Genomic DNA, 20,741 nt, shown 5'->3' with positions numbered 1-20,741 from the left:
AATCCGCAGTCTTCCCTGTCATTGCTCAGTGGGCCCAGGAACGAAGTGGCCATGGTGACAGAGATAGAGGTTATGCATGGACTCAACAACATGGACTTCTGCTCTCCAGGCTGACCTGCCTACAACTGTTGCCGAGTGACAGATCTGCCAACAGCAGAGACCAACACAACCTCCAGAAAGGGTACCATTCCACAAGGGATAGGCCAGCTACTGGTGGCAGGTTGACTATGTTGGACCACTTCCTCTGTGGAAAGGACAATGCTCTGTCCTTATTGGAGTAGCTACTTATTTTGGTTACAGATTTCTTTTTTCTGCTTGTAATGCTTCTGCCAAAACCATCATCCTTGGATTTAGAGAATGCCTGATCCACCAATGTATTCCACACAGCATTGCTGCTGACCAAGGAATTCACTTCGCCACCACAGAACTGTGGCGGAGGCCCTTGTTCATGGGAACCAGGGGCCTTACCATGTTCCCCACCATCAAAGGCAGCTGGCCTGATAGAAAGATGGAATTGACTTTTGAAGACACAGTTACAGTGCCAGTTGGGTGGCAGCAGCGTGGAGGGCTGGGGCACAGCTATCCAGAAGGCGGTGTACGCTTTGAATGAGTGTCTAATACATGGTATGAGTTCTCCCAAGCCAGGATCCACAGGTCCAGGAATCAAGGGGTGGGAAAGGGAATAGTTCTACTCACTGTCACCCCTAGTGACCTTTGGGCACCATGCTGACGTGAGTGACACATATAACCACCTGAGGCCATGTTGAGGCTTGTGGTTGAGCCACCTGCTAAGGTCCGTGAGTGGCTCAGTGGTCCTGTGTTGATGTCTGTGGCCCATGTTACTACTGAAGCCCATGTGGATGCTTGTGGTCTGGGATGCTTCCTGAGGCCATGTTAACATCTGTATGTGGATGAGAGCTGGCCCTGCCCTTGGTAGCAGCCTCACAGCAGTGCCGACAATCCCATGGGCAGGGTGAGTGAGAACTGGCTCAGGCCACCACACGGCTCTCCTCGGTTGGTGACTTCTGGCATGGATGCAGGCAGAGAAAGACTCATCCTCCCTTAGGGGGCTGGTCACTAGGAATGTAACCATGCGCCAGTGAATATATAGACAACACAAAATGTACCTTTTTCTCGAGGCAGGCAGGTATGTTACAGGAAGAGCAGATGTGGGAGGGCTAGGAGGTAAAAATGTCAGACTGCATGATGTGAGATTCCCAAATAACCAACAAAAATAATTTAAAAAATTATTTAATTGAGAAAAATCCCACAGGTGTGCCCATCCAGTTGGGCTTTAGTTAATTCCAGATGTAGTCAAGTTGCAAACCAGGAATAGCCATCACATTTTGGTGTAGTATGTCCTCTCTGCCACTTTTCCCTACTTTTGCGATGACAACGTATAGTCTGTGGCATTTTAAGTTGGAAGTATGTGATCTGCTTTTTGATCTTAGAGTAAAGAAATTGCCTTGAGTCTCAGAGACCGTTTTGAGGCTGTGAAAGACTGTGGGGACCTCTGAAACTGGACTAAATGCATTTTGCATTAAGACATGGCTACAAGCCTATGGGGGCCAGGGAGTAGATGTTGTGGGTTGAATGAGAACGGCCCCCATGGCTCATTTATTTGCATGCTTGGCTCCCAGTTGATGAACTGTTTGGAAGGATTAGAAAGTGTGTCCTTATTGGAGGAGGTGTGCTGCTGGGGATGGGCTCTGAGCTTTCAGTGTTTCTCCTTCTGCCCACTGCTTGTGGATGAGGACGTAAAGCTCTCAGCTACTGTTCCAGCACCAGGCCTGTCTGCTTCCCGCCTTAATGATCACAGACTAACTCACAGAAACCGAGTAAGCCCGCTTAAATGCTTCCTTTTCCAAGTGTTGCCTTCGACACGGTGACTCTTCACAGCAATAGAACACTATCTAAGACAATGATCATGAATTGTTGTGAGGAACTGATCTATATAGATTCTGTTGAGAGAGAGAGAGAGAGAGAGAGAGAGAGAGAGAGAGAGAGAGAGAGAGAGAGATATTGAGAAAAAGAGGGTGGGAGGAGGAGATGTGAAACAAAACACAAGCCAATACCAACAAAACTGTTCTCATAAAAATTTCTCATGTAAAGATAGGCCAAGTGTACACATTTTTTTTTTTTTAAAATTAGGTCATTAAAAGCCTATTATCCCAGGAGTACAGACTGAATTGTGTAAAAGATACTCTCTTCACTTCCCACATGTATGTCACAAGAAGCTGTAATTACTCACTGGAGATCCTGGAACACACTGTCCATTGACGTCATAGCAATAACCTATCAGCAAGTGAATAGAACAGAGATTTAGTGAAGGATTTAATGGAGGTCTTCAAACTTACTGTGGATACTATACACCTGCCATTTAACTGTTTTTAAATTAAAATTCAGCAGCATTAATTACATCCACAGTGTTATGCAATTATCATTACCATATATTTACAGTACATTTCTTTTTTCTTTTTCTGGCAGTGCTGAGGATCAAACCCAGAGCCTCTGGCATGTGAGGTAGTCGCTCTACCACTACATTTCCAGCCCTCAACACGTTATGAGTACTTGAAATAGAAACTCATCATCCCTCCTCATTTCTAGTCCCTAGCCACTTCTCTCTGCTTTCTATTTCTGTGGACTTTCCTGTTCTAGATTCGTCACCTAAGGAAAACCATGCCATATGTCTTTTGGTTTGACTTATGCGCTTAGCATACTGTTCTTGAGGTTTATAACATGGGTTGTACCAGGTACCAAACTTTATAATTTTTTATGACCAAATCATATTACATATATTTATTTATAGACTACTTGAAAATGTCTATTCATTTGTTGATGAGTAGATAGGCTATTTCTACCTTTGAGCAATAATGCTGCAATGAATATTTGCAAATACCTGTTTTAACCTCTTTTCCACTTTAGGAGGATATCTAGGAAGGGGATTACTGGGTAATTTAAAAGAAGGCTTTATTTTACTATTTTTTTTTTTTTTTTGGTGTATGCATGCACATATACACTTGTGTGTGGAGGCCAGGGGACAGCCTGGATGTCATTCCTTAGGGCATTCCATCCACATTTTTCTTTTCTTTCTTCTTCTTCTTTTATTTTTTTTTTTCAGACAAGGTCTTTTATCAGTCTGGAGCTTGAAGCATACAAGACATTGTTGTTAACTGTGTTTGGTTGCTATAATCTACAATAGACTCAAAATCTTACTCTTGCTCTATGACAACTTTCTACTCTTTAACCAATATCCATCTGATTTTGTATTAAAGTAACTGAGTATATTATTTTTCTTTGAGACATTGGGAACCCCTTGAAGATAGGGACTAAAATAGTAAATCTTGGTCTTTGAGTACAAAAAAATGGATTGTATATACCAGGTGCCAATAAATATGTTTCTGTTGGATTATAATCTAATTGTATTATTTGTCCCTTCTCTTTCCCCCTTTAGATATTTCCATATAAATCTTCCCCATTTTCCTTCAGATTCATGGCCTCTTTTTTTCACTAATTACTATCATATGAATATATGTATTTGTATATACATATATATCCCTAAATGTAACCTGTTGAGTTCATATAATGTTACTAGTTTTTAGGGCTTTTTGGCACTGGGCAACCTATTGGTGAGCAGTTCTCTGGGGAAGACCACTCCCAGCTTCATTCATAAAGGGTTGTGAGAATAAATCTAATCTATAATATAATTTAATATATAATAATTTAATGCAATTTAATATAAATAAATATGATTCCAGAGGCTTTGTAGATGTAGTTATATTTGAAAGCAGTCTGTCGGACAGACTCCCCCTCAGACTCAGGGAGAGCAGTAATGTGCACATACCGTAGGTCTTCCCATTGATAGAGCATTTGTTGAAAACCATCACATTCTCAGTCAGAGTTCCTGTCTTGTCAGAGAACACATACTTAACTTGGCCGAGTTCTTCATTAAGAGTGGTGGTGCGAGCCTGTGCTGGGATGTTCTTTGGTGCATAAAACATCTGCCGATCCCAGTTGATATAGTAACTGTTGCCCAGTCTTATTATTTCAACACTAAGAAGAAAGCAAGAAAAAAAAGGGTCCTGGTCAGAGCAGGACAAGCAAATATATTATTTTGGTTTCCTTCCTATAGGTCCATGATAGGTGAGGGTCTGCATGTGGAAAAAGTGTCTTCCCTGGGGGTGTACCTTCTGAAGGACTTTTCCATGATAGCCAGCCCATTATAACTCTGACCTGGACTGCTATTTTGCAAGGTTTTCTCATCAGGACCCTGATAAATTTGTCTGAGACATACTTTGCTTCCATTCATCTTCTGCATTGTATTTAGAGAAAGTCAATTAAAATATATCTTTGAAGTAGCAGTTAATTTACAAAAGCTTATGTAAAAAAAAAAAAAGCTTTTTATTTACTGTGGTCACATTGGAATGAGAGAAACTTGCAATAGTCAGATATTTCTTGTTTCGGGAAAAAGAAAGATGCTGTGAAAACCAGAGGTGGCTTTATGGTTTCATCCTTTGATCTATTTCCAGGCAGCACTGGGCCACTGTGGTCTGTCTCCGATTGATCTCCCTCCATATCAGTGGTTCTCACATATTGCAGTGCATCAATCTTAAGTGAGCATACATCCAGGCATAGTGGCACACACCTTTAATCCCAGCACTCAGGGGTAAAGGCAGATGGATCTCCGTGAGTTCGAGGCCAGCCTCGTCCACAGAGTGAGTTCCGAGCCAGCCAGGGTCACATTTTGAGTAAGCATACAAAACAATGAGCTTCAATATGGCATTTTCATAATATTTTGTTCTTGTTTGCCCCTGCCCCACTGGCTTCTGTCTTTTTACCCTCTTCCTACTCCCTTTACTTCCCATGAATTGTCCATGAATTCTGCTTTCAGGCCAAATCCATTTCATTACCCTCTTTTTGCCTCTTCCCTTAAAATCTCCTCTTCCCCCTTACACACGCGCGCACACACACACACACACACACACACTTAAATCTAGGTTCCATATAGGAAAGAAGACATGCAGTAATTGAGTCTGACTTACTTTGCTTACCACACAATTTCCTCCAGTGAATTTTTTGACACATTTATTAAGGAATAGTTGGGTGTGGTTGTGGGGACTGATTTCTAGGTCTTCTCTCTCACCCCACTAATCACCAAATCTATTCCTGTGCCAGGGTCATGCTGTTTTTGTTGCTATAGCTCTACAATATGAGATCAGACATGGTGAAACCCCAGCATTGGGCTTTTGCTTATTTGGTTTTTGTTTTCCTGTTTGGGCTACTCAAAGTCTCTTATACTTCCACATTAATTTTAGTACTTTTTTTCTAGGGTCATTAAGAATGTCATTGGAATTTTGATGGAGATTGTGCTGAATCTGCAAAACTCCTTTTGGAACTACTGACTTCATAATACTAATTCTGCCAGAACAGAAGAACAGAAGGATTTTCCATCTTCTGGTGTCTTATTTATTAAATGTTTAAAAATTTTCATTGTAGAGGTCTTTCCTCCTTAGATAGGTTGAATTTTTAGTTTTATTTTTTTTGAGTTACTGTGAATAAGAACCCCTCCCTCCAATTCCTTACTTGAAAACTTTATTATTAGTTTATAGAAAAGCTACTAATTTGTCTTGCATTTGTATCCTGATACTTTTATAACTGCTTTTTAAATTAGATATGACTTTTCTGGTGAAGTCTTTAGTGTCTTTATACTATCATGTCATCTGCAAATAAGGACCATTTAACTTCCTTTCCTAATTGTATCTCTTTTATTTCTCTTTCCTGTCTTATTGGTCTAGATAAGACTCCAAAGACTATATTGCACAAGAGTGAAGGGCTAGGATGATGGTTTAATGATACAGCATTTGCTATGCGATTGCAAGGATTAGAGCTGAGGGGTCTGGTGACCCGCCTGTAATTTTCGTACTTGAACGGTGAAGATAGGCGATCCCCAGAGCAAGCAGGCTAGTTACACTAGTTTGTGTCAGTGAGCTCTGGGTTCAGCTGAGATGGCTCAACAAGAGACCCATCTCAACCAATAAGGTGGAGAGTGACTGAGGAAAACTCATGGTACTAAGTTTTGGTTTCCACACATAAGTATGTAAGCAGCACCCCTCACATATGTGTACATGCATATATGTATACACATGCATTCTATACATACATATATATGAAAAAAGACCCCAAACCAGTGGAGAGAGTAGGCACCCTTGTTTCACTCTAGGTTTTAGAGGAAACGCTGTCGGCATCTCCCACTTACTATGATTTTGGTTGTTGGCTTGTCACACACAGCTTTTACTGTGTTGAGGTGTTTTCCTTTTCCCATTTTCTTCAGGGTTTCTATTATGAAGGGGTATTAACCTCAAATTTTTTCTCTTTGCTTCAGCGATAAGTAGAAGATTTATTTATTCAAGAATACAGCAAAGTTAATACCAGAGGTTAAATATTCAGCCCAATCTTCCTTCCTGGATAAATATTTCCTTTCTCTCTCTGTTTTGAAAACATAATACTAGAAGATGAGGGGCCCAATACCCAACCCGGCTCCTAAAAGTGAGTTCTTGGGAGTGGGCCTGAAATTAGGATAGCTGTTTGCTGATCTTGCTTAAGTTCAGTGACTCAAACCACATCCATCAATGTGTCCTGAAGGTGATGCTCCCATTTAAGCCATCTTCGGCTGAGTCAAAGGTACTGGAAAAGTGGCAAGGGCCCAGGCTTCCATTTGAGAGGAAACATCTTGGGTCCCTGGTGTACAACTACCCCTCCAGTTTTCTCTGCATCTACGGAGATGATCATGTGACTTCTGCCAAGTCTGTTTATGTGTTGTATTACATTTTTTGATCTTTGTATCCCAAGGTGAACCAACTTGTCTGTCCTTCTCTTTTCCTCACGTGTCTGCTTCTTATTGTAGTTTATCTTTAGATAATTCTAATTTTCTTATTGTAATTTTTGTTTTGCCTGCATGTATGTGTGTGCACCATGTTGCCTGGTTTCCTCAGAGGTCAGAAGAGGGCATTAAATCCCCTGAAGCTGGAAATACAAATCTTTGTGAGCTACCATGTAGGTGCCAGGAACTGAGCCTTTGATCTTTTATAAGAGCAGGAGGAGAGCTTAAACACTGAGCCACCTCTCCAGTTCCCATTTTCAGATTTTTAAAAAGTATTTAGAGCTCGAGAGATTGTGTCATGTACAGGGAGAGTTTATTATAATAATATAACACATTATATTATAGAATGCATAAACAACATATCATATAATTAATTGTAGCATGAATAATAAAAATCCAGAAACAGATATGGGGTTTGAAGCTGAAGTTCAGAGAAGCAAAGCAGCCAGTCACTAGAGAGTTCTTACCTCTAACAATGCTCAGACCAAAAGGGCGATCCTGTCCCCAGACTGCATCTCCAGACTGCACTGCTCTCCACCAAACCTCAGACTGCACTGAGTTCCTGTCTCCTGCCTTACTTACATTCCACTCTCTGCCCAGCCATATCACCCCTGTCTCCACCTCCCTAGTGCTGGGATTAAAGGTGTGAGCTCTGTTTCTCTTTTAGACTCTCTACATGATCCACTCTCATGTAGCCCAGGGTGGCCTTGAACTCACAGAGATCCATCTGCGTTGGTCTCCTGAACGCTGGGATTAAGGGTGTGTACCACCACTCTATGGCTGTGGCCAGCTAGCTTTGCATTCTGATCTTCAGGCAAGCTTTATTTGTTATATCATAAACAAAATATTACTATAATTAATATACCAATTATCATATGATATTTATATTATGTAATATTATATAGTTGTATATAATTATATTAATAATTCACATTATTTCTTAGGAAGGTCTTGGTTGGGTCTTTACTGCTTCTAGGATAAAATCCAAACTCCTTTGCTTGTAATTTATATTCTTTAGGATGTAACACCTTGGTCCAACGTTGAGGAAATTTCTGCCCCTTGTACCTATGGACTTATTTTTCAAATACAGTTTGAGAATTATCTTTCCTACAAACCGCCCTAAGCCTCCCTGGGAAGAACTGATATATTCCTTCTTAAAGTGTTTACAATACTCATGCATATTTTGATTACAGAATTTTCATATTGTACCGTAATTATTTATTGGTTTCCTCAGCTAAGAGCAAGATTCTTTAGAGAAAGTGATGTCTTATTGCTCAGTTTTCTATCCCTAGCACCTAGTAGAGGACTTGGCCCAAACTAGGTGGAAATTCAGTTATGAAAAATGCTTTCTGGGTTGGGATATCAGAGGCCATGTTTTAGGAGACATGGAAAAGAGGACACACACACACACACACACACACACACACACAGTTGTTTTTTTGAAAAGATAAATAAAATTTACAAACAACTAACCATAATAATCAAAGGAAAAAGAAAAACATTCAAACTAATAAAATTAGAGATGAAATAGGGACTATTACAGCATATTCCAAACATTATGAAAACTTAGAAAACTTTAATTCAGAATAATAAACGAAATAAAGTTATAATTTTTTAAAAAGAAAACTTATATGGGGAACTCAACTTATAACTATTGTCTTAGTTGCATTCTATTTTTTTTTAAAAAGAGATATCATGACCAAGGAGGCAACACTTATAAAAGAAAGCATTTAATTAGGGGCTGGCTTACAGTTTCAGAGGGTGAGTCCATTATCATCACATCAGGAAACATGGGGCACACAGGCAGGCATGGCCCCGGAGCTGAGAGCTTTACATCCTGACCCACAGGCAGCAGGGAGAGAAGGAGATACGGGGCCTGGCATGGGCTTTTGTACCTCAAAGCCCACCTCCAGTGACACACCTCCTCTAACAAGACCACGCCTCATCTCTAGCCCTGCTAAGCATTCACATGTAAGAGCCTGTGGGTTCATTGTTGAAACTATATTGCCTATTTTCTACTTTCGCTCTCTCTTTTTTTAAATGGGAAAATATATTCTTCATTCTGCATAGCTGACCGGAGAGCGAATGTTTAGGATCTGCCTCATTGACAAGGGAAGGCTGCCTGGCATAATTAAGCAATACCAAGTTTGTGCTTCTTTTTACTATTTGTTTCAGGTGTTTGCATGTCTTATCTAGTCACTTACAGGTTACTTAAGGGCACAGAAAATTATCCTATTATAAATCATATACTATCTAGCACAGTGTTCTAGACATGAAAAATATTTATGCAGTTTTTAGCTACTCCTCAGAGTATTTGATACACTAAGCCTGTGGAAAGAAAAGAAACAAAGGATACATAGTGAGCTAGGACTATGGAGCCTGAGGCAGGAGGATCTGAAGTTTGAAGTCAGCTTGGGCAACATAGCAAGCTCTTGTCTTTAAAAAATAAAGATGATAGTACATACTTTCTAAAAGATCACACTCTAGTTGGTTATTAAAACAAGAAGTATAGTGTCATCCCCTGCCCCACAAACAACAATCAAAGATGCCTTACCTGACATAGAGGGAAATGGGAACCATGGTGTTGAGGACTATGAAGTAGGACCAGAAAACGAGGGCAGAACTTGTAGCCGATGAAGCAATATAATGTTGCCATGGGAGAAATTCCTGGAAGAAGTAGCCTTTGTTGCTCTCCCAAATGCCATGTCCAATGGACAGCAGAAGGCACATTGCACCTAAAACCAGGAAAATCTGCATAGAAATCAAAACAAAAAAGCAGAATATGAATTAGGCGAACATTCATCTAAGGAATGTGCTTCTTCATCCTGCCTTCTGGAGTCTTAGCTCTATCTACGTGTGTTTCCTTGGAGATGGAGACCCTAGTAGCACAGGACAAGGAAGGCAGGCCAGCAGGAGCCATCTGTGTGTGTTTGAAGGGAGGTTCTGACTACCAGACAACGCACAGGTTGTGTGATATTGATGGAAACTGCCGATGGTGGAGTAGGAACTCGATATTCAGAGTGGGAGAATATTCTAGCAAAGCCTTGTGAGCAGAGTCCAGGCTCCTAATCACTCCAGTAGTGATGTGGGGGGAGGGGCTGCCACTTAAACATGCTGAGCGGTGTGGCTTTGGCTGGCAGCAGCTGAAGAGAGGGCGGTGAGGAAATCATGTAAGCAGTTCAGAATCTGCTAAAGCTGGAAGGTAGACCACGGGCCCACTGCCCCTGCAGCTCCTGGAGGGCGCGGTTACAAAGAGTCTGAATGCTGACTTTGATTCCTTCGGGTCTATATTCAGGAGTGCTACAGCTGTGGCAAGTGGGAACCCCACTTCTACTGTCTCTGAAGCCTCCACATGGCTTTTCATAACGGTTGTACTCATTTATATCCCCACCAGTAGAACATAAGAATTCTTTTTTCATGGTGTTCTTGCCATTGTTTTGCTTTCATGATGACAGCCATTCTCACTGAGGTAAAATGGGGTCTGAGTGTAGCCACTTGGTCCCCTAATATGATTTGGTTTGTATTTCCGCGATGGTCAAAGACACATACAGATGCTTCTTTATACTTTGTTTTTAATTTTTATTTTATATGTATGGATGTTTGCCTCCACGTATGTCTGTGTATGTGCCTTGTTCAGTAGAAGCCAGAAGAGGCCTCAGATCCCCTGGGAGTGAAGTTATAGAGGGCTGTGAGCTGCCTCGTAGGTGCTGGGAATTGAACCTGGGTCCTCTGGGAGAGCAGGTAGTGCCCTTAGCCACTGAGCTATCTCCCCAGCCTCCATTTTAGATTTCACTGCTTATCTGATTGTTGGATTAGAGGCAGCAAGTCATTTCTGGACAAACTATTGTAGATGCTGATGTGGTCTTGCTGCTGCTGCTGAGGAGGTCAAATGCTATTCTGATTCCCAAACCCTCTCTGGAGGCTGAGAATCTTCTCCTTTTCCTGTTTCTCTTGATCCGTTTCCTCCTCCATATTCCTCCTCCTCTTTTCCTCTGTGCCCTTTGAGGCATGGTCTTGCTATGTAGCTCTGCTGGCCTGGAATTCACTCACAATCCCTGGCTACAGGCTTTTTATTTCTTCACATATGGTTGCCATGCAACCCCTTAACACTAAATTTATTTGTTTGTACACTTTAAACTTTTCATGCATGTATACGCTGTATGTCGGACATATTTCCCTCCCATTTCTGACATCCACCTTTCTCACCTCTCTTCCCTCTTATCTGCCCCCTTTGTTCTTCTAAACGGTTTCATAACGTTTTTGAAAAAGACTTATATGTGTGTGTGCGAGTGTGTGCCTGCGAAGGCCAAAAGAGGGCATCAAATCACCTGAAGCTGGACCTACAGGTAGTTGTAAGCTGTCTGCTGCGGGTGCTAGGAACTGAGCATGGGTACAAGAGAAAAGTAGCAAGCGCTCTTAATTGCTGAGCCATCTCTCCAGCACCCTCACCCATACCTACTTTCCATGCCAATCTGCAATCTTTAAACAGGACTTGACACACATTTAATTTTTTTTCTTCCCTAGAAGACATAAAGTACAAGAAAAAGAGCCTCGATGCTGAGAAGTTTTGTCTAGCTGGATAGATGTGACTATTTTTTTTAAAATATGTCCATGTTAATGTTTGTGCACATGAATTTACACGCGTGTTTATCTGTGTGTGTAGGCCAGAGGATGCCATCTTTAGGAATACCAACCATCTCCTTTTCTCTCACTGACTTGGAGCTCACTAGTCAGGTTAGCCTAGCTGGCCAGCAAGTCCCAGAGATATTCCTGCCTTCGCCTCCCAAGAGCTGGGATAACAAGGGGGGCATTTCTTTCACATCTCATATTGTATGTGAGTTCTGGAGTTCAAACTCAGGTCCCCCTGTTTTCAAGGCAAGCACTTTATTGACTGAGCAATTTCCCTAGCCCCAGATATGACCACTGAATGAAACTTACAACTAGTGTGCATTGATAAGGACACCTCCCCTCAATGGTCTTACATGCTTCAGAACTGGAATCCTCTCACATAACTGACACACATGATTCTTACAGCATCTGGCACACACTGGGTTCTCAGTGTACTTGTTTCTTGTTGGGGAGAAAAAGCACTTGAAAGAAGTACCTCAAGGAAGGACTGATTCTGATAGTTTAGACATGCAGACCACACAGGTAGAGAAGGCTGTGGCACACCGGGGAATGGGCTGGAGCCAGAGTGGAGCTGGGCCGCAACCCCCAAAGCTGTCCCATCGTGTGTCATTTCCTTCGAGCAGAGCCCAGCTTATAAAGGTTCCATAATTCCCCAAACTGTAGGGGGACACAGTTCTCAAATACACGAGTCTTCTGGGAGCATTTTACACATAAACCATAATATGCAATAATATGATCTGAGGGTCATAGACTTGCCTTTGCTGTTTTTTTTTTCCTGTGGAATTTTATAATACTTGCCAGTATTCTGCTTCAATTAATGAATTTCTTGATTTTTCATTGTTTATAATAAAGCTATAATTAATAAAGTGAAAATACTTTAAAAATCCCACTACAGATGTCAAGTACTAACTGCCAGTGCTCTTCAGACAGACGCACAAACACTTGAGTCTGTCTAGGCTGACGGGAGATGTCCTGTTTTGAAGATGATTTTGATTATGTGGCCTAGCTTTCTGAGTGACATCACATACTCCTGATGTTGCTAAGAATATCACTTTCCATAGTTACTGACTGTGATCATCTGTTTCATTAAAAAAAGTCAGGACATGGACATGGACCTCTGCTTACTGCTAAGGCTCAGCACTCCGCAGCAGAAAAAGAGTGGATGCTTGTGTCCACTCTTAAAGCTCCACAAGCCTTCCTAATTTTTAAGGCTGTGTGCACTGCATCTAAAAGGACTTTGAAAAGGAAGGATAATTTTTAAATCTTTTCTTACTTATATTTTTTGTAGTGCTGGGGATTGCATCCATAACCTTAAACATATAATGTGAGTACTCTACTGATGTGGGATGTCCCTCTGTATGCTGTAAATATGTGTTGCTTTTATTGGTTGATAAATAAAGCTGATTTGGCCAATGGCCAAGCATAATATAGGTAGGTGGAAATCCAAACAGAGATAGTGAAAGAAAGAAGGCAGAGTCAGAGAGATGCCATGTAACCACCAAAGGGGTAAGATACCAGGACATCACCAGTAAGCCATGGCCACGAGGTGATACACAGATGGGTTAACTTATATGAGAGAGCTAGCCAGTAATAAGCCCGAGCCATTGGCCAAACAATTATACTTACTATTGTCTTCTAAGTGATTATTTTATAAGCAGCTGTGGGGCCCATAAGCAGAAGAGAAACTAGTCCAGGGAGACCAGTGGGACACAGAAAAACATTCAACTACATGTGGCACCCCCATGTTTGGCAAAATTTTCCATGTAAAACGTGACAAAAGCTTAAAAAGGGATTCTAAACACAAAAGAACTAGTCAAGCATGGCTTCTTGTTAGCAACATTTTCTCAGGTGAGCTCTGGAGGCAGGTAGAGTCCTGGCCACTTTAAGAGATGGCTTCCTGATTCATGGTGGCAGCACAAATGGCTGGCCAGGTCTTGCTATGGAGCACTTCAATGGGATTTGTGAGGAACATGCTACAAGGTGCTTAATGGCAGCATGGACCTGCTGCATCCCTACAGCTGGGGCAACGAGCATGGCTCAAAGAGTTGGCGGTAAATGTACCCCTGCCATGTTGGAAAGCCAAAGGGGGTGGAGCCAGCAGCCAAAGCCACCACTTCAGTCCTAGCTATGACCACTAAGCATTTTAAAAATTCCCTTGTTCAGAAAAGGTTTATCAGGGTGGTCCCAGTGAGGACTCCTAGTAATGGAGGATATGGAGTCTGAACTGGCCATCATTTGTAGCCAGACAAGGCTTCCAGTGGTGGGACTGGGCTATATTCAGTTGAGTTGTTGGTCAAGGAGATTCTGTGGAAATCCCTAAACAACCCAGACGGTTGCTCTCTGACAACTGAAAGCAGGGCCCCATTGCTGAGGACAACTTCTACACAGCTCACTGAATGTAGAAATGTCAAGCTGGTGTGGGCTTGGAGAAAGTACCCATGGGCTATGGAAAGAGAAACCTGGACACCAATCCAGCCACAAAATCATCCAACTATAATCTCTCCTTACAGAAAGATGTGCTGGGGCAATGGTTGGGCAGAGCTCGTGGGAGTGGCCAACCAATGTCTGGTTTGAGGCTCATGCTGCAAGAGGGAGCACATGCCCAACACTGCCTAGAGGGCCAGGAACTGCAGACTGGATAAACCAGAGACAAGGGTAGAGGAATGAACACACACACACACACACACACACACACACACACACACACAGAGACACACACAGACACACACACATGTGTTTGTTTGTGTGTGTGTGTGTGTGTGTGTGTGTGTGTATTCCTAATGATATTCTGCTATACTCCAATGTCATCAGAGAGGTTTCCTCTGGCAGGGGATGGGAGGGGGTGCAGAGACCCATAGCCAGACATTATGCAGAGAGAGAGTCTAAACTGGAGGTTTCCATAAAGTCCCTCCCCTTGGTAATGGAGGAACCCCATAGAAGATGGAGAGGGAAGATGGCAGGAGTCAGAGGGAATGGAGGCTATCAGGAAAACATGGGCCACTGAATCAACTAAGCAGGGCTTGCACGGGCTCACAGAGACTAAAATGGCAAGCACAGGGCCTGCTAGGGTCTGCACCAGGTCTTCTGTGTATTTGTTATGGCTGTTAGCTTGGTGTTTTTATGAGACTCCTAACAGGGGGAGTGGGTGTGTCTCTGACTCTTTTGCCTGCTCTTGAGACTCTTTTCTTCCTATTGGGTTGCCTTGTCCAGACTTATTGTATCTCATTTTGTCCTGTTTGGAGGTCTGCTCTTATCTGAAGAGGAAATGGAGGGGGAGTAAATCTGGAGGAGAGGGAAAGTAGGGGGAACTAGAAGGAGTGGAGTGAGGGGAACCTGTGACTAGGATGTAATGTATGAGAGAAGAATCTATTTTAAATAAAAAAAGGAAAGGAGAAAGAAAATGGCTGTGGTAGTTTGAATGTAACTGGCCCCCATAAGTTCACTGGGAGTGGCATTGTTGGAGTGGGTGTGATCTTGCTGGAGGAAGTGTGTCACTGTGGGGGCGGGCTTTGAGGTCTCCTTTGCTCAAGCTTTGCTCAGTGTGATAGACAGTCCACTTCCTGCTGCCTTCTGATCAAGATATAACCAGCATCATGTCTGGCTGCAAGCCACCATGCTCCCCACCATGATGACAATAGAGTGTACCTCTGAACTGTAAATTGCCACCTCAATTAAATGTTTTCCTTTATAAGAGTTGCCATGGTCATGGTCTCTTCACATGGCCATCCTACCACATTCCAATACATTCTTTATAGAAACTAAAAAAAAAAAAAAAAAAAAAACCCAATCATATTTATTTATTTTTTTAATTTTGTTTTATTTTTTGAGACAGGGTTTCTTTATGTAGGCGTGGCTGCCCTGGAACTAGCTCTGTAGACCAGGCTGGACTTGAACTCACAAAACTCCACCTGCCTCTGCCTCCTGAGTGTAGGACTAATAGTATGTGCATTAGGATTGAAGGTGTGTGCTACCACCACCAATAAAAAAAAATGGAAAAAAATCCCCAATCTTTAATGTCATATGGAAATACACAGAGACACACAAACACACAAACCAGTATAACCAAAACAATTCTGAATAATAAAAGAATTGCTGGAGGCATCACTGTTTCTGATCTCAAGTTGCACTACAGAGCTATAGTAATATAAACAACATGGTATCAGCTTATAAAAACACGTGTCGTTCAATGGAATCAAAGTGTAGATCTGACACAATTCCACACACCGACACCTGAATTTTAACAAAGAAGCAAAGAATACACACCAGAAAACAGACAGCATCTTTAAAAAATGGTGCTGGTCAAACTGAATAGCTGCATATAGAAGAATGAAAATAGATCGATGTCTATCATTCTGTGAAAAACTCAAGTGGACCAAGGAACACAACAATAGAAGAGAAAGTGAGGAATACACTTGAACTCATTGACACAGGAAAAGATTTCCTGAACAGAACACAACACAGGCACTACAACCAACAATTAACAAGTGGGACGTCATGAAACTGAAAAACTTTTGTACAGCAAAAGAGGCCCACCCAGGCATGGTTTTTGAGCATGCTTTTCTAACAGTGGTGGTGATGCACACACCTTTAATTCAAGCACTCAAGAGGCAGAAGCAGGTGGATCTCTGACTTTAAGGCCAGCCTGGTCTACAAAGCAAGTTTCAGGACAACTAGGGCTGTTATGTTATATAGAGAAATCCTGTCTCAAAGAACCAAGGTGGGGTGGGGGAAGAAGAGGGAGAAAAGAAAGATGTCATCATTCCAGCAAAGTGGCAGCCTAGAGAATGGAAAGCAATCTCTACTAATCATTCACCTGACAGGTTAGTGTCAGAATATACAAAGAACAAACAAACAAACAAACAAAAAATTGAATACAAAGAAAACAAATAACCTAGTTTTAAAAAGGGGATATAGAACTAAACAGAGTTTTTCAAAGATGAAACACAAATAGCTGAGAATCACTTAAGAGAATGTTGAATATTTTTATCTCCCAGGAAAATGCAAATTAAAACTAGCTTGAGATTTTATGTTGCCCCAATTAGAACAGCCAAGATCAATAAAAAATCCCAAACAAATAAACTACAGTACATGCTGGCAAGGGTCCAGGGAAAGGGAAACACTCATTCATTGCTGGTAGGAGTACCAACTGGTCCTGATACTACGGAAGCTGAACATTGCCCAACCACAAGATCTACCTATACCATTCTTGGACATACAGCAAAAGAACTTTAAATATTAATACAGAAATACTTTTTTCATATGTTTATTGATGTTCTCTTTATTCACAAAATCTAAGAATTTGAAAATTTTAATGTCCATCAACTAATGAATGGATAATGAAAATGTGATACATTTACTCAACAGAATATTATTCAGCTATTAAGAAAAATGAAATTACAGTGATTATAGGTAAATGAGTAAAGCTAGAAACAATCATCCTGAGTGAGGTAACCCAGACCCCAATAAACAAATATTCCATGTTCTTTTTGTTGTTGTTGTTGTTGTTTTTATTTTTATTTTTTTTTTGAGATGGGGTTTCACTGTTTAGTTCTGGCTGTCCTGGAATTCACTTTGTAGACCAGACTGGCCTCGAACTCACAAAGGTCCACTTCCTCTAGAGTGCTGGGACTAAAGGCATGTGCCACCACCACCCAGCCGATGTTTTTTCCTTATGTATGGATGTTAACTTTGGATGTGTGTTTCAATCAGAATATCTACAGAGGTTATGGAGTGAGTAAGGGGGCTGGAGGAATGAGGGAGTCATCCAAGGAAGGGAGACTAGGATAGGAGGATTAAATGGGGAGGAGGATGGGAGAGCACTGTAATGGGAGGGAATATGGGCAGAAAGATTAACACTAAAGGCTTTTTTAAAAAGCCACATGGGAACCTACTACACAGAAGCTCCCTAAAATACATACATACATGAAAGGAATTTCAGTAGAGTTATTACATATAGAGGGAGACACTATCCCAACTGTATATTTTATACCACCAAGTAAAACCTCCAGTGCCAAGAATGGGTTACATCTTATTGAGTCATTGGCCAAAGGGGCCCATAGATGCACCCCTAACACCATACGCTATTGCCAAAGCTATTCGTTACCCTCCACAACCAGATGGTGAGGCCCCATTGTGGAGGACACCACTTATTTATATCATCAAACATGGAGAAATCAAGCTGGTGCCTAGCTAGAGGCTTCACCTCTACTGACTGGCATTCATGATTCTGGAAGGTACTTTGCATACTAGCAGAGGAGAAAAGTAATCTTCAGTATTACCTAGTTAAAACCCCGTGACCCACAACAGCAACCTGCCTGTGAGATACACTAGTGCAATAGTGACTCAAATGTTATGGGGGCAACCAACCACTTTTAGAAAATGCATTTAAGGCCCACTTCATGAGATGCAGCCATATCTGAATGACTAAAGTGGCAAGGACCCAGGACTAGGTAGGCCATGGTCCCCAAAAATAAATTTATTACTATTATTCTGCTAAAAGAGCACAGTAATAAAATGACTCATAACATATTGCTATTGCTACAGATCCGTGAATCACTTATCCTTCATCACAGAGGCTGCTTCTTTCTTGATGAGAATTAACATGGAGACACACAACTGGAAAATACTCAGGGAATGACAGACTTTGGAGCACTCAGCCCTAAATGGGACACCTAAATGGTCAAACCAGTCAAGGCTTTAGGTCTATGTACAAGAGGAGATAGAAAGATTTTTTTAAAGAGCCAGAAGTGGTGGGTGACTCCAAGGACAAAACAGATTGATGCACACTTTAACTCATAGAGACTGTGACATTAGGCACAAGACCTGCAGAAGTTCAAACCAGAGAAAATCCTAGCACAGAGAAGGGAAAGTGGACACAATGTCCTACCCCCAACCAGAGAAAGGTAAAATCAGTTTTCCCCAGTGGAATGCACTTGGGTATATCAACCATTTACCAGGGAAGGACCTGTGCCCAGGGATAGTTGGCCAACATAAAATGGGCTCCGTGTTCTTTTTGTGTGTGCATTTTTTGCTTTGTTTTGGTATTTTTCTCTTATAATTTTTTAGTTTGTTGTGATCTTTGTCTTTTGCTTTTGCTTTATTTTTATTTTTTGGGGCGAGAGAACATGGAGTTGAGTAGGTAGAGAGATGGGGAGGATCTGAAAGTAGTTTAGTTTAGTGAAGGTAAATAATACCAAAAATTGTATGTACATTTTCTTAAAAATTAAAACTAAGAAATATCTTTCCCTTGCTCATAATTCCCTTTATTAGTGATTTTCAGACTTTTTTTTTTTTAAAGCAGAAGAACCCCTACTTTTCCAACATTATACAACAGAATAATGGGAAGTTGCTCTACTTGAAGCAGAAACTCAGATAAGGCTGGAGCAAGGCTATCAGATCTTCTCCTGTCTCTGCCTCCTTTGAGGAGTTTAAATACGGTGTTCTACTAGTCTATGTGAAGGGTTATTAACAGTAATTATCAAAACTGATATGAGGCGGTATCTTTATTTCTCAAGTGGGGTCTTTGATTAACTCTGGTCCCATTTATCAAAGGCAACAGTTTCTTAATTGTCATTATCTTGCACAAAAGGAGTAACCTAGACTCTTGTACATTGAGTCTGTTCTTTCCCGACTCACACCTTAGCTTGTGGGGTCATAAAACTTCTTGCAACTTTCAAAAACTTCATTCTGATTTGGAGGTGCCAGCTGTGGACATATGTCTATGCAAAGAAACAGGGGAAGTGTTTAACTTACCCAGACCACAATGACATTCATAAGATGGTCCATATGTGTTCGTTTGAAGGTAGCCTTTCCACTGTTCTGCATTAATTTGGTGTCTGGCCCTAAGCAAAAACAGGGAGAAATCCAGATCTTAGAACCACTCACAGACAGTGAGTAAGGCAGCCTTGAATGTCCATGGAACTGACCTGCAAACTATTAGTTAGAGATACTGCTAGCAGTTTGAGAGAAAATATTCATAAGTGGGTTTAGGAAGAAATTGTAAGCAGCGGTTTCTGTGGCCTTTTACCATCCGACTACGGTTTTTATACGTGTTCTAATGAAGGAGGATGTGGGGTACTGGGTTTCCTGCTATGTGGGCAAACATTGGGAACACACAGCATAAGCTGCAGCATTCTATCCTCTGAAGCCTTCCTTCACAGGTTTGGATTCTTGAGAAGTTGAAGGCAGCTGCAGGGATCCTATCTCCCAGGAGCTATAGAAAGACTGGCCCTGCTCACCCTGGCTTTTAAGAGGGAGGGAGAGCCCATGGTGGAACTTGAGCACAGCAGAGCAGGGACAGTGACTCGAGTTTGCACTGAGTGCTTCAGGATGCACATAGTAATATGAGACTCCTGCATGGGACTCCCCAAAGTTCACCACTATCTTTAACAAACCAAGAGTCAGATGGGAACGTCTACCAAGACTTCCTTGGACTCTTCAGCTTCTCCAGAGGGTGTTTGTCTTATTTTCTATAGAAGGACAACTAAGTCTCGTGTTTGAGAGTGGATGCTCTAGCAATGACCTCCAGAAATTCAAGTTTAGTAACATTCTCTATGATAAGGCTTTCTAAATTCTTCCTACTGTGGTCATGGTTGTGTCAAAGCCTATATTTCAAATATCTCCTAAAAGCGCATTTGCTGACAGCTTGGTCTTCAGTAGCTGGTGCTATTGGGGGCACTAGAAACGTGAAGGTATGGAATGTAGTTGAAAGTTATTAGTGCATGCTCCTGAAGGCCCCTCCTCTCACTCTTCTGCTTCTCGGCCACTGTGACATGAGCAGTTTTTCCCACCACACACTCCCACTATGTTGTTTGGCCTTGCTCCAGGTCCAATGCTATAGGATCAAGCAACCTTGGACTAACACCTTGGAAAACTGAGTAAAAAGTATGTCTTTCCTCCCTTTCAAGTGATATTTTATCACAGGGACAGATAAGGAACAACGTTATTAATGTCTGTTGCCACTAAGGGTGCAAAGTGGAGCAGAGGTTCTTTCTCAACCACACCATGAACAAGAAACCCTCACACTATATATTGTGGCTTGTGATTCTAAAGGACATCTCAAGATGCTTCAGGGGCCATAAGAGGTACAGCAGGGTTACCTAATGTTAACTCTTAACAGCCTGCCTTGTTCCCCTCCTCAGACTACTGCCCACAATTAACATACTTTCACCTCAGAGCAAGTTCAAACTAGACTAAAGGCTTTTTGTAAAAAGAAAATTTTACATCTTGCACA

The 20,741-nt window shown here is 41.6% G+C and overlaps 1 protein-coding gene across 1 annotated transcript in view; it reads right to left on the bottom strand.

Moving 5' to 3' along the window:
- Positions 1–20,741, bottom strand: part of LOC127224569 (phospholipid-transporting ATPase FetA) — a 120,696-nt gene that overhangs the window by 24,496 nt on the left and 75,459 nt on the right. The window contains exons 11-14 of the mRNA XM_051187610.1: positions 19,262–19,350; positions 9,435–9,631; positions 3,845–4,053; positions 2,252–2,295 (exon numbers count right to left, since the gene is read on the bottom strand). Of these exons, the coding sequence (XP_051043567.1) occupies positions 2,252–2,295; positions 3,845–4,053; positions 9,435–9,631; positions 19,262–19,350 (539 nt within the window). The remainder of the gene's footprint in view (positions 1–2,251; positions 2,296–3,844; positions 4,054–9,434; positions 9,632–19,261; positions 19,351–20,741) is intronic.

This window comes from Phodopus roborovskii, unplaced genomic scaffold (assembly GCF_943737965.1).
Source record: "Phodopus roborovskii unplaced genomic scaffold, PHOROB, whole genome shotgun sequence".
In the NCBI taxonomy this organism is placed as follows: Eukaryota; Metazoa; Chordata; class Mammalia; order Rodentia; family Cricetidae; genus Phodopus; species Phodopus roborovskii.
This window is presented reverse-complemented; position numbering and strand designations above follow the sequence as displayed.